The sequence below is a fragment of the Meles meles genome, chromosome 4, assembly GCF_922984935.1.
Source record: "Meles meles chromosome 4, mMelMel3.1 paternal haplotype, whole genome shotgun sequence".
In the NCBI taxonomy this organism is placed as follows: domain Eukaryota; kingdom Metazoa; phylum Chordata; class Mammalia; order Carnivora; family Mustelidae; genus Meles; species Meles meles.
Window position 1 is genome coordinate 149197127 of NC_060069.1, and position 14932 is coordinate 149212058.

The 14932-nt window shown below is 38.3% G+C and overlaps 1 protein-coding gene across 1 annotated transcript; it reads right to left on the minus strand.

Moving 5' to 3' along the window:
* Positions 1 to 437: 437 nt before the first annotated feature.
* CCT8 (chaperonin containing TCP1 subunit 8) lies at positions 438 to 14341 on the minus strand. The gene is made up of 15 exons (XM_046003475.1): positions 14186 to 14341; positions 11468 to 11558; positions 10491 to 10570; positions 9054 to 9203; positions 8443 to 8623; positions 8271 to 8332; positions 7030 to 7167; positions 5990 to 6168; positions 5169 to 5235; positions 5002 to 5089; positions 4805 to 4920; positions 4032 to 4103; positions 3790 to 3954; positions 3358 to 3477; positions 438 to 663 (listed from the first exon to the last, which is right to left on the minus strand). The coding sequence occupies exons 1-15, from the start codon at positions 14243 to 14245 to the stop codon at positions 586 to 588; spliced, it is 1647 nt and encodes a 548-aa protein (XP_045859431.1). The 5' UTR covers positions 14246 to 14341; the 3' UTR covers positions 438 to 585.
* Between the last annotated feature and the right edge of the window lie 591 nt (positions 14342 to 14932).

Below are 14932 nucleotides of genomic sequence, written 5' to 3' on the forward strand. Positions count from 1 at the left end.
ATAAAAACTAACTTGCTTAACTTATCTATATTAGCAGATAGATTTTCAGTTGCATTACAAATATCTTTATATTCTACTACTGGACTGTATTTTAAGTTCAGCATTACTAAAACAAGTTCTCTCAAGTCTTAGAATTCCCAGAGCAGAGCTATGAAAAAACTGAAATCCAGCAGTCTGGGAGACGACAGACATCCTATAAAGGGACAGATAGTAAATATGGCTTTGTAGGCCATTTAGTCTCTATCACTACTCCTTTACTCTGCCACTTTTTACACGAGCGTGGCTGTGTTCCAGATGGGCGGCAGGCCAGATATATATTGGAACTGGCCCCTAAGTACTTAAGTGGCTTGCCTGAGGTTCCACAGCTAATTTCATTACCAAGGTTGAGACAAACAGGTCATTCACATCCAAGAACAGTGCTCATCAGACAGTGAGGCTTTGATACCAACAACACGTTTATTGTATCATCCAGCCGAGGAAATAAACACAAAACACTTCTTAATTTAAGGAAAATATGAAAACATCAGGCAATTCCTAGACTACTACTACAAATGTAGTCTTCAACTATAGTAAAAACTAAGCCAGTCAATCATTTTGGTCATCATCCCAGTCTTTCTTCCCACTTGGAGGTTTGGGCCCGCCGGCTGGTTTTGCCATGATGATCTAAGAAAACAAAAACCACAAGCACATACTCATAAACTCTACCTTTAAAATGAAAAGAAAGAGTATTTTTATACTAGACTGATTCAAGATGAAACAATCCTCTCAACATAAGCAATCTGTTACACACTGTGTATGTGACCACTATCACAGAGTTGTTAGCTTCCAGCAATGCTTTGCCACCTCTTGTGGACATTAACAGCAACAAATCCACACGTTAGCAAAGGGCATTAAAAGACATGCACTTCAGTAACTCAATAACCCTATGAACCAAATGTGAAAAGTAACTGCATGCATTACTGTATAAATCTGTTGGGCACCTGATTTGCTATTTATATATGAAGTTCGTCTTGCCAATCATCTTTATCCCAATTTCCTTGTGGTTTAGGAGCTTTAGGTCCACCTGCCAGTTTTGCCATTATAATCTAAAGTGGTACATAAATATATATAAAAGTTCAACACTGAAATTTCACAGAACTTGTAAATGAAATCCACTCAAATGGCAGGAAATGTGTATTCATGAACAATTATCCAAATATGTAGAGTTTTCTACTAACTTAAAGCCAAGCCGCCCCTTATTTCTAGAATGCACTAATCAAGTATGTTCCAAGTATAACCATCTAGCATTTTTAAAGGATTAATTTGGGAGAAAAAAAGGTAGTGGCAGCTTTGGCTCAAATTTGGAGAAGCTGAATTAAATTAGATGGTTTTCCTCAACGTAGAACTCTCAAACTCTAGTGTACATTCTGAATGTCTAAACTAAGAGTATTCACTGCTTCCCAAATGTACAGGACTGAGAGACTTCTTTCTGTAGAACATCAAGGGGTTTGGCTGGTGTTTCAAGCAGCACAAACCATAAAACATCTTCACGACCACTTCGAACAGGTCAGCACCCCTTTTCAGAAGCTTCTACAGGAAATCTAAACTTTAAAATTCTTCATACAACATTTTATTAACTGAGGTTAAATTCAGACAGAATTAAAGGCATTATTAGGTACAGTTTAGAACCAGAGTATAGCTTTATAAAACCAAACAACCCAGAACAGTTCTCAAACTACTTGTAGGCGTCAGTCACTGAAGAGCTTATTTAAAACAGACTACTGGGCCTCCTCCCGGAGTTTCAGTGGGCCTGTTAGGGGCTCTGAGATTTTTTGTACTTTTAGCAAATTCTTAGGTGATCTTGAGGCTGTTGGTTTAGGGACTATAATTTCAGAACTAGTGAAATAAACACTGAACAAAGATGAATCCAGCCCTACGTTCTTCAGCACTTAAAATTCGATTCGTTAGTCCCTCTCCCGAATATGTACTACATGAATATTTACAACAATCTTAAGTAGTGTAAGTTTATTACGGTAGCAAACTTGTTACTGATAGATGGGTTCTTTAGGTACGTATTTGAGAAAAGTTCACAGATACACAATGAACATCCCCCTCTACTAGAAAACAAAACACAGGCTTCCCAGTTTAAAACCAAAATTGTGAAGTATCTTTGTGATCAAGGTACTTGCATTATTGTATTACTGTCTCACTTGGATAACTAACATTCAGAAAGTTCCTCAGTTAAGGAACTTCCACTATTAGAATTCCAGTTTACTTCATGCTTCCAATGTACTTAGCTTCTCCTGCCCCTGCTATTTTTAATGTAACTTTTAGAGCAACCGTTTTCTTCGGCTTGCATTATAACTATTTGAGAACTCCAAAGCCATATTATGCTGGAAACTACTTGATACATACATAAACAAACCCTATTAATCCAGGACATGAACATTCGATCTGTTTATTTCCAAGGAGCTGAAACTAGATATCCAGTTCCCTTTTTTGGTTGTCTCACGGACCACAAGTTGGAAAAAAGTTCTTATTTTTACTGAGGCAGATGTTTTACTCTAATCTCCTTTCCATTAATTTCTACTTATAACTTGCTTCTCCCAAGGTTCATTTGGCGTGATTTTCACCTAATGGGTTTTTATAACCATGCCCCTTCACAATCACAATTTCCTATTACGTACTTGAAAAATAACTCATTGCTTAACAATCTGTTCCAGAACTCTCTAGGAGAATGGATTTCACTGTGTACCAGAAAACACCTTTTGAAAACCCCCCTCTGAATTCAGGCTTGTATCTGAACCTAGAATAGTCTTGATTGTTTTCCTCTTTGCCACAGTATCCTTCCCACCACTTCCTACAAAAAAAAATGGCAGAAATACTACAATTTTTAACATTTTAGATCCTCAAAACTTAATTTGTCATAGCAGAAAATTCTATGCACCTAAGTCCTATCATTTCCATGGACAACCAGAAGTTCCATTTTCCTTAAAGATGGTGGCACATGTGCTTCAGGGCTTCATGAACCCTTCCACGTTATGTAAACAGTGAACTCCCTCTCCACCCTGTTTGTGGAAATGGGTTTCTAGGCTAAAAAATGTCTGAAAACTATGAACTTAAACTTGTTTTATCCATTCCAGTTTAAAAATGGCAAAAATTTATTTCAGTGAAAGGATACTCATTGCAGCTGAAATATACTAAAACAATTTAAAACTGTTAACAGAAGAAAACCCAAACTTTTTGAGGGGGCACTTTAACATCAATGACGAAAACTAAAGAACAGACCTTTGGCTAGAATAACCAGTTCTATCAAAATACACTACTGAACCATATGAAAATGAGTATTTTGAAAGATCAAAATTTCTTGTCACTCACCTGATCTACTCTGAGTACAGTGACAGCAGCATTCGTAGCCAGTTTGATAGCCCAGTATTTTCCCAAATAAGTGTCTAGAATACCAGCTTCCAACATGTCCTTTACAGCAGGAACTTCAGCCTGTCAGCACAAAAACAATTTTCATTTTTTCACTTTAAATTGCTGAAAGTGAAAATGTGTTTAGGTCAGTAATAAAACACACGGCTCCTTACATAGGAAGCTGCCGGGTTAAAGTACTCCCCTACGCACACTATAAAACAAAGGTTATTTAAGGAAAACAATCAGACAAACTCTGTCAAAGCTTTGGTTAAGAAAATCATTTGCTTACAAATCAGAACATTTTCCAAATGACTTTACCTTTTAAACTTACTACTTCCATTTTTACGTTTTATATTTACAAAATAAGTTCAGAGTGTCTGTTTTTTCAAATACCTCAATATCTAATCCAACATTCTTATTTCCTTCTTGATGTACTGCATAAAGTTTGGAGATGACTTCATTGGCCTTAACTCCAGAATTTTCTGCCAGTGCCCGGGGAATAGCTTCAAATGCCTCAGCAAACTTCTTAATGGCATACTGTTCAAGTCCAGGACATGTCTAAAACAAAAATGTGTTTAGCACTGTATTTTATTCAAGGACCATGAAAAAGTCAATTTATCCAGAGAAAGCTATACCTCTCCATATGATGTGATCTGTTTGGCTAATTCAATTTCTGTTGCTCCACCTCCAGGAACAAGGCGTTTATCCTAGAATACATAGTAAAAGAAAAAAAAAATTACTAGGAAGCAATTCGTAATTTTCTAATCCTCTCAGATTAGAAGATTAGATTCTAAAATAGAGCTTTTAATCAATCATTGTTACACAAATTCTAACCACAAATTTTATAACAATGGAGTGATTTGGGCAAATTACTTTATAGTATGTAGTGTCTGGTGTATGAAAAGGGAGAGGGGTGCCTGGGTGGCTTAGTGGGTTAAAGCTTCCTTCAGCTCAGGTCATGATCCCAGAGTCCTGGGATCAAGCCCATCTGGCTCTCTGCTCAGCAAGAAGCCTGCTTCCCCCTCTCTCTCTGCCTACTTGTGATCTCTCTCTGACAAATTTAAAAAAAAAAAAGAAAAAAAAAAGGGACGACCAAAGTTAAGAATTGAACAGCATACAATACCTTACACCTGCATTTCAAAGGACACAGCACTAAGAGTAATGCTTAAGCAACTAAAGGTACATTTAAAATAAAAAACCATAAACTAACTTTTTCTACAGTTAAAAGTTACTTTGCTGTTACTTTGCATAATCATTTCAGAAAACTATTATACTCATCAGCAATGAACACTTCAATCTTAAGAAAAAAGGTACTTTGCTTTTACATAAGCCATTCATTTTGAAATTCCCTGCCAACTATGTTTGAAGCTTTACAAAGTATTAAATTAAGATTATTGCGAATACTGACCCTTGTGAGAACTTTGAAAGTATTAACACCATCATCTACTGCCCTTTCTATATCATCCATCAGATTGTCTGTGGAGCCTCGAAGCACTATGGTAGAAATGGCACCATCTTCCTTTTCTGTCAAGAAATTTAAATAGATTAATACGAGCAAATGAACGCCCTACACTTACATAAACATACTTGACCATTTCTACATACCATGCTTAAAAACCACCACCTGTGTGTCTCCAACTTCTGAGAGGTAAACACTGTCACAATGTCCCATTTCTTCAAGGACAGGAGGAGTCTAAAAGAAAGTGATTGTTGTAATAAAGGTAATTCAAATAGGTTCAACTACATTTTATAATGTTGTCCAAAATACATACCAATCTAGGAAGAGCTGTAGCACCGACCGTTTTACATAGCCTTCTGAGATCCCATTTTGAATTCAACCTTAAAAAAACCCCAAAGACTTTAAGTTTTAATTCCATCAGATAACAAAATGCAGAGATGAAAGAGGAAACTGTACACTGGTCCCCAAGTCACATTCTTGATTCTGAATTTAAGTTCAATAGGTCTGGACTACACAGTGCAATCCAGACATAGGTGTATGTAGATGGCATTATTCTAGAATTGGGAGAGTTCAAGTCTCACTAGCATGTCAGGATTTATAGTCCTAAAACACTAAGGCAGGCCTGGTATATAGAGAACTACTCTTTTACTCTGGCAATCCCATGAGCCCCAAGGAAGACAAGAGATTTCTGGTAATCATGAGCCCCGAGGAAGAGGAGAGATTTACACTGCATATTTGGTCAGGTGCTGGGAGGGGTGGGAATGGGTAGGTAAGTTGTCTCCTGTCCCCATAAATGGGTTTATGGGTTAGAAGTTACATTCCAGATCCCATATCTAGACTGTGTGCCCCAGGCTTGAGTCTGGTCTCTCAAGTTGAGGCTTTTGCCTGGAATGTTTTTTCTGCTCTCTCTTCAAATAGTATCTGTTGATTGGTCCTTCAGCTCTCAGTTATAAATACAAGTTTTCTCACTGGTGTTTCTTGTCCCTCTAGATCAAGTTAAATCCTATTATTTGATCCAATTGTCTTCAACTTGCCCTTTTTTAATAGTCATGAATTCATGGTGTACTAAAGGTGTTTGGTGTTTTACCATCAAAAGGCTATTTACAATACATGTTAATAGAATGCAGCTCTCACCTCACCAACATGATATTGTACTTGTTTGCATAATGAAGAGCCATGTCTGCCACTTTGCCACCTGTTACGATGACATTTGCACCAGTATCAGCTATCGCTTTAACTTGCGCATCCATGAGATTTTCTTCTCCCTTGCTAAAATTCATCAATTCTTCAGCTGTCTTTATCAATACCGTTCCCTAGCAAAACAAACAAGCATGCTCTTTAGAACCATTTTACTACTTTGGTGTTTGAGTCACAGAGTAATATTTTACTAAATAAAGATTTAGAAAAAAATACGAAAATAATTACACACAAGTTATGAAACAATACAGTATGTATGAAACTCAGAAACTCAGCTTATTACTAGAGCCCCCCACTCCTAAAACTGATTCATTTTGCTGTTTGACAGGCGCTTTGTTGGTAAAGTTGGAGAAACAGTTATTCTAGATACGTTGGGCATGTGGTCTTGGCATTACTTTCAACAAACATCAATTAGTGTACCCAAAGCACTGCGTTGTGGTTCTTGAAGTTTTTCTCAACTTTTCTAAAATGACTCCCCCTGGCCTATCTATAACCTGTGACACTTTAAAAACCATCAAATCAGATTTTAAAAATTCTAGGGAAAAAGATTGAAGTGACTTACAAACCAGAACTTCAAACTTCCTAAGGCTTTTTTTTAAAAAAACAAACCTATCATTTTCAAATTATATTAGCATGTTTTTGTTTCAGAATACTACAGGATCTCAACTTCTAGATATATTAATGAAGGGCACACAGTACTCCCATTCCGTGAGCATTTCACTTGCAAGAACCACAAGGAGTCAAGAGCTGTATATGAGAACATAAACCATACTGCTAACATTTCATATTTCAAACTTAGTATGTGAATTAGGTATCCAAAAAAGAATAGGAATCTGATTCTAAGAAACAAATATAATCCTGGTCTTCAGTAATTATGCAGTAGAGCAATCTCTTCCTGAAAACTTAAGAATCGTAAAACATTAATCTGAAAAGGTAATGTCAAATTTTTAACTTTAAGTTTTTGAAGTCTTACATACCTTAGTTTCAGTTATCATGCCATCAAAAGGACAAGAGTACACTGCTATTTTGGCATTTTTGACAGATGTTACATCACCTTCGGTTTCCTTCTTAAAAACCATGCCATGTAATACTGAAGAGGAATAGATGCCAGAGCCCTAAGATTGAATATAAAAATCATCAGTGATCTCATCTAAATAACATTAGGGCTCAGCTGCTGATTTTACATGTACCCAAAAGACCTAAAGTAAGATACTAAGGTAGTGACTCTTGGGACTAAGGAGTGGGGTGGTGGATAGAAAGCACATGAGTCTGCTGAAGGTAGAAATCACCGAAAATGAGCCACTGTTAAGAAGGGTGTGGAGGCTGGGGCGCCTGGATGGCTCAGTGGGTTCAAGCCTCTGCCTTTGGCTCAGGTCATGATCCCGGGGTCCTGGGATCGAACCCCACATCAGGCTCTCTACTCAGCGAGGAGCCTGCTTCCCCCTCTCTCTCTGCCTGCCTCTCTGCCTACTTGTGATCTCTGTCTGTCAAATAAATAAAAAATAAAAATCTTACAAAAAAAAAAAAAAAAAAAAAAAGAAGGGGGCGGAGGGCACCAGGAGCAACCAAAGACAGAGAACAACTGCTCTGAGCCATTCATCCTCTCACTCACCTAATACACGGTGCCAATATAGCTGGCACAGCTGTTAGTACTGGAGGTAGAAGAGGGAACAAAGCAAAGTTTCTGATCTTACAGGCTTACAATTCAGTGGGGGAGGAGGAGGGAGTGCATGGAGTCAGAAAATGCACAGCATCTATATAAATACACAACAGGTATATTTATATAAGCTAAACTCAAATAAATTCTAAATTTTCTATAGGAAACAATTTTTTAAATAAACAAATACTCCTAGTATTGCATTAAGATGTGAATTCTAATATTGTATTGAACTTCATCTCATTTGAAATTAGCTTCTAAGTTCATTATTTTAATTCAGCACATACGGAGAACATAAGACATGTAATATTTTGTTTATACACTGTTCTCAATCTTCAACTTGTCGTGGAAAGATAACTTTAGAAGAAGATAATAATACATCAACACCCTTAAAAAATTTAACCTACGAATATAAAAAGTTACAAATGATAGCTCAAAAGGCACAAAGTCCTAAATGCTCAAAACCTGGGGTAAAATTTAGATTTGGATCAACATATTTTTTTCGTTCTGCAAAATGTAGCTGACCTTTGTAGACAACACTGATGCATTTTCTAAACTTACCAGAATCTTACAAACTCTGATGTTATCAACATTGAAATGGCCAGAATCAGGAAAAATAGACACTGTTAAGAAAATGAGACATATCAAAAGATATTTTGGAACAACAGATAAAATATCTTACTTTCATTAAGATATTTTTATTTTGGAGCTTTTCATTTACCAATATACTCACCACATGCTTGAGCAATAAGCTTGGCCAGAAATACTTCGTTACCGTATTGTTTACTCATTATGGAGGTATGAAGCAGAGAGGATACTTCATCAACATCCCGAAGATTTTTTGCAGAACAGCAAACTAAATCAGGAAGAATCTCATGGGCTTTTCTGCAGGCTATTTCATAACCTTCTATGACCTTAAAGAGCAAAAACATTTCCTTAAAAGATGTAATTTTGACATGACTTTATAAAGCATAGATTATTTTGGTAACCCAAGAAATATGGGTAATGGTTTTCCAAATCAAATGGCAAAGTACACTTTCAGAATAAGCATTCATGGCATAGCCTACTAATCAATTGTTCAGGCTTTTGTGATGGCCCAAATTTGAATGCTAACTGCCACTTATAGATTTTTCTAAGTTAAATTTCCCTTTCCTCATCTAAAATAAAACAGAACTTTGACAGGCCATACTCACAGGTTTCTTTTAAGAATAGGATAACATACTACACGTAAGGCACATGTGCTCCAAGAAGTGGCGCAGGTAAACGGTTACTACAATGATTCTTACCGTGTGTGCATACATGGGCACAAATTAAATAGGAGTACATTATAAAATGAACACTTGCCTCTGAAACTGACAGGCCAATTCTCAGAAGCTCTTCAGCTAGTTCCAGAAGGGCTCCAGCAAATACCAGAACGAAGTTCGTGCCATCTCCAACCTCTTGTTCTTGCATGTGAGAGGCCATTACAATCATTTTTGCAGCAGGATGCTGGACCTGGTAGAAAGGATTTGAATTTAAACATCGAAACATTTGATCCTTAAGCAACACAAAGCTTTTCATTTCCATTCCCTCTTAAAATAACAGACTCCAATCTCCCCATGGGCTAGGTAGCTCCATTTAATCATACTACTACATATTACTTATAGTGTGGTCACAAGACAATCCAAATCCCTCTGAGACTATCAGCACAAATGCATCACAACAAATGAAAACAACCTAAAACTGCATCTTCCTTTGATGGTCAGTCATCTAGTTCAGATGTCTCTGCATGTAAGATTCAGGAAATTACATGCACATTTAAGAGACAGCATGAGCGTGTGTGCACACACAAGTGGGGGAGGGACAGAAGCAGAGGGAAAGAATCCCCAAAAGACTCCCTGATGAGCTGAGAGCCCTATGCGGGGCTCAATCCCTAGACTCTGAGATCAAGACTTGAGTCGAAATCAAGAGCTGTATGCTTAACTGACTGAGCCACCCATGCTCCCCATCATTACAGTTTTATTAAGGCAATGTTCCCATCATCCCTGAATAACTCCTGAGACTATCTTAACTGTCCAACATTAACAATCACAATGACTAGTCCTTCCGTAAACATCTTATGGAATTAAGTTTGTTTTGTTCACTGTATTATTTTAAAAATGCATTGTTATTTAAGTAGAGAAATGTTAACATACTTAGAGTTTCATCTGAAAAGATTAAGCTCTAATGCTCTAAGAACTAAGTTCAAGAAAATTCCTTGCAGTTGAAAGTATCTTTCAGCTACAAAGCAGCTAACTGAGGAATGGCTCTCTGATGTTCAGGTGCCAGACCTTTCTCACAACCCTGCCAGCAGTTACCTGTTCTCCAGACTCTAACATCAAAACTGGCTGAACGAAGCAAAATGCCACCAACTTTTATTTTCACAAAGCCAAAGAAACAGTTTGTGTGTGTTTTTTTTTTTAAACCACTGTTTTAAGTACTAGCTATTTCTGCATATGGAGTAATTCACTTCAGTGTCCTATTCTACAGAACAAGACAACATACTTAATTTGATATGATTATTAGCAAATATACTTTTATCACAACCAATTCACCATAAATTAATAACTTGTGAGGTTTTTAAATCAAGTGGTGAGATGTTAAACCTAAAGAAGACTCCATAATTAAGAAAAACAATATAATAAACTTTGAAGTTGGGGCAAAAAAGTTCCTTATTACCTTAAGAGATTTTTTTCCTATGTCAATCTATACTTAATTTCTGGCATCACCAAAACATTTCTTGGCTTCAAAGAAATAACTTACTTCTAGCTCTCTTAAAATAGTGGCTGCATCATTTGTCACAAACAACTTCTCCAGGTGGTTGATAACCATTTTGTTCATTCCTGGAAGAAAGAAAAGAAAAAAAAAGAAAAAGGGAAGAAAAACGTTAGAAAAAGAAATCCATTATCACTCAAATCTTTGTCCAAATACCCCAAAAAACCTAGTCAAGAAATATAAGCTTGTATCTATTTCTTAAAATAACTATTAAAAAAAAACTATAAAAATTTGACATGTATTATTTACTCTTTAAAACTATGTTAGCCTAAGGGCACTTGGGAGCTCAGTCATTAAGCGAGTGCCTTTGTCTTAAGTCATGTTCCCAGGGTCTTGGGATCAAGCCCCGCATTGGGCTCCCTGCTCAGAATGAAGCCTGCTACTCCCTCTCCCACTCCCCATACTTGTGTTCCCTCTTGCTATCTCTGTCAATTAAATAAATAAAATCTTAAAAACAAAAACAAAAAAAACCTATGTTAGCCTAAATGTACTCCCATATTATTCCTGTCCTTTCTAACTTCCTACTGTATATTAGGGAGGCTAGCTTCTCATATTTTTGTTTAATAAATGTAAATTACATTAACATGTAGAAAGACCAAAATAATCTACTTAAAAATAAAGTTTTATTGCTTTCCATACATGTGTATCAATTAAATTCAGTTGATGGTAGGAGGCAAGAGAGAACTTTCCCCCTCACATTAGGTATCATCTCAATAGTGAAGGCGCCATAATTTTTCTATCATCTTAATGACAAAAAGTAACACTTTGATTCCATTTTTCTAAAGAGATCTGAGTTGCTGGTTAAAAACTGGAAACACTACACTGGTGGCAATGAACTACGAGATTACTTCTGTAATTTGGCGGCTAGAACTCAGTTTATGTATAATATTCTTAGAGTAAGTTTGAAGCAGCAAGTACGCAAAATTTTATTACTCTATCTTTTAAAACATGAATTTGGAAATTACCATTTGGTCCATATGCTGTACGAGTTGTTTGGGCAAGCTCCTTGCAAGCCTGTATGTTCCTGTACACAGCCTCTTCTAATCCAGAAAAATGCTGTAGAACAAAAACAAAAACAAACCTCCTTCTGATTAGACAGCACAAGGATGTTCTTCATCTTAAAATGGGGATAATTACAATAGTACCTACATACAGGACTGCTTAAAGAATAATCAAGCAAGGCTTATGTGAGGAAAGCATGGTGTTTGGTATTCATAAATGGTCCATAAATTTGCTCACTGGTTGAATAAACTGACATTTTTAGGGACCACAGGCACCCACTTACACATCAAAACATGTAACGTATGATTTCTTTTTTAAAAATGTAGTGAAAAGTGCAGGGAAGAATGCTGTGACTGATCAGTGAATGCAGATGAGGTATTTCAGGTAAAAATGGTCTTTTCAGAGTTTATCATTACTTTTTAACTAAATATGAAAACATGGTATGAATAGTTTTCTTACTGTGTTAGGAATCTGAGCATTATAAAACCAGCAGTTTTCTGTTTGTTGGGAATTTCCACTTAACATACCTGCCCCCAAATGTTTATATGGACTTTTGAGTCCTTCTGTGAATTGGAACACAATTCTAATGCATCCATATTGAAAAACTGCTGAATTGCTCACAATGTGAAAATTCTTAAACTTTATACTGGATTTCGATTAGACCTGGGATTTACTTATGGCCTCAGATGGGTTTCATGAGCCTCCTGTTTGTTCAGTGAGCATTTTTCTAGAGTTGCTATGCTCAATTTAGTAGTCAGTAACCACATGCAGTTTAAATAATTAAAATTAAAAACTCAGCTTCTCAATTCGGTTCAGGTGTTCAGCAGACACATGTGGCTAGTGGATACTGTATTAGACAGAACTGATACATTGCTTCTCACCTTTTGGCTTAGATCAAGTAGACAAAACTGATACAGAACATTTCCTTCATCATGGGTAGTTCTATGAGATAGTTGTGCTCTGGAGCATAAGGTGTAGCTTTTCTAATATTCATAAAAGGAACTGTGATCTGCACAAGGTTAATATCCGTTACTTTAGAAGCAATGTCTTCAGAGTCAAGAGCTGAACTCTTACAATAGCATTTAGTCTGATCTGGCTTACATGCTGGCTTTTTCCCCTCACCCATTCTGAGGAACAGCCATGTGATCATAAATCAGATTCCATCAATGGTCTCCCATCACTCCTAGGATAAAATGTAAATCCTTCCTTGGGGCTAAAAGGTCCTACATGTTCTGGTCCTTAACTACAGGTTCTCTAAGTTCATCTCACCATTCTTGCGTTCCCTTAATGAGGTTCAACCCCATCACATTTCTTACTGTTTTCTTTAACAGGTCAAAACTCACTTCATCTTTAGGGCCTTTGTACCTACTGGCTTCTCAGCCTGGAACACTGCCCGTTTAATCTTGGCTGGTCCCTTCTGTCACTCGGTACAGAGCCAAGAGTTCTTCCTTGAACATCTTATTTAATTGTTCTATCTACCCATGACCCTTCATGGGGGGGGGGGCAGACTTTCCTACTTCCTTTCATTCCCTACTACAGTACTTTCTAACGAATCTTTTGTCATTACTTTTTTTTTTTTACAATACTTCCTTTTATCAGTATCTGAAACTATCCTTACTTGTCTCAAAAGAATAAAAACTATGAAAAAAATCAGTTACATTTTTTAGAATAGTCAATGTCATTACCAGCAAAGCTGTTTTACTAGTATTTACATCAAACCCTGATATTCGATATACTCATGTTATCCCAAATGTATTCTGCCATCAGGAACCTAGATCCCTAACACTGTTACTGTAAACTGAATCACAACGATCTGTATTTCTTTAATCAGGTACAGGAAATTTGGCGGACAAAAAAGGGAACACTTTGAATACAAGAGTCAAACTTACTGGTAGTACATGAAGATATTTTAAAGAATTTATGCTCCTGAAATGATGTTCCTGATCTGACCACAAAAGGTCTTAATTAGTCCAGGGTGACCCTTATACTTACAGTAAGTCAGACAGTTACACCTCAAAGGTACCATCCTTTTCTTTACTAGAGACGAAAGCAAGACCCGAAGGTTGGTTTTACATCAAACCAGCTAATCTAAGCTGGGACCAGAATCCATCTGGATTGAGAGTAACGTTTTTCCTACCGTAACGAACTACTGCAAGGGAACCGAGGAGCCCTCCCTCTAACCCTCATCTGAAGGAAAGGGGTCAAGAACTGGCCCGTGTCCCTCTCCTCTCCTCAGATCACCCACTCCCTGAACTGTGTCAGTCCGCTTCGCGGTTCCCGAAGCATTTCACCTACGTTATTCGACTTCACCCTCAAAACACCCTTTACGGGCGGAGAGCCGAATGAGTCCCGTTGTAGGGATGGAAGAAAACGCACCAGCGGTTTTCCGCTTGCCCGCCTAGGAAGCACAGGACGCGAATCCTGCGGCCTTGCCTCTCTCTCGCCGCCTCTACCCCTTCGACCATTCCCAGGGAAGGGAAGGAACGAAAATGCCCGTGGGCCTCGGCTGCCAAGACTCCCCCCTCCCCCCCAGAACACCTCCCTTTCTGGAATCTTCCTTTTCTCCGGCCGCTGTGCCCGGGGAGCACACCCAGACTGTTAGCAGGCCCCTCTCCTTCGCTCCGGCCGCCGCAGCGCTACGGCAACTCTCCTACCTCACTCCCTCTTCCTCCGTGCCTTACCTTCGCCCCCTCCTTGAGCATCTGAGCAAAGCCCGGAGCCTTGGGGACGTGAAGCGCCATGGCCTCTGCAGGTAGCCGTTCACGCGCTCGCTCAGAAGATCCCAGAGGAAGCGAGGGTCACGCAAAGCCTCCTGGGGCCGCAGCGTGCAATGACCTCACGCTCCTCCTTTCTCTCCAACTGGGCCCGCCTCTTCTCTAGCACGATCTGAAGCCTCGCGAGAGAAAACAGCGTCTGCAGCCAGAACTGAGTTGACGATCCTCGATCACGTCGATCGATTGGGCCGATCGCAGAGCGCCCCCTCGATTTTCCGGCTAGCGCACTGGCTCAGGGGTGTTAAACCCCTTGCTGAGACTCCAAGGTCGGGACGTTTGGTTTTTGCAGTATTTGACCTAGAACCCACTCCTCTTAAGATTAACTTGCGCGAAATCTTCCAGACCCACCCCCAACGTCCGGGCAGTTGTGCCTTTTTTTTCCCCCAGCTTTATTGAAGTATAACATATAAATTGCAAGACATACGCAATATACATTGTGGTGATTTGATAAAAATATCCGTTGTGAAATTTTTCAGGATGACTTCCTCACTGTAAAAAGGATTAATGATGGTACTTTAAATGTTTTTTTTTGTTTTGTTTTTTTCATTTGTGCCTTTTTTTTTTTTTTTCCCCGAGGCAGAGCACCTGCTCTCCTCCCCTCGAAATACGTCGCTGGGCGTCGGCTCTGTGTTGGGCATGTGGGAAGCGCTGGCG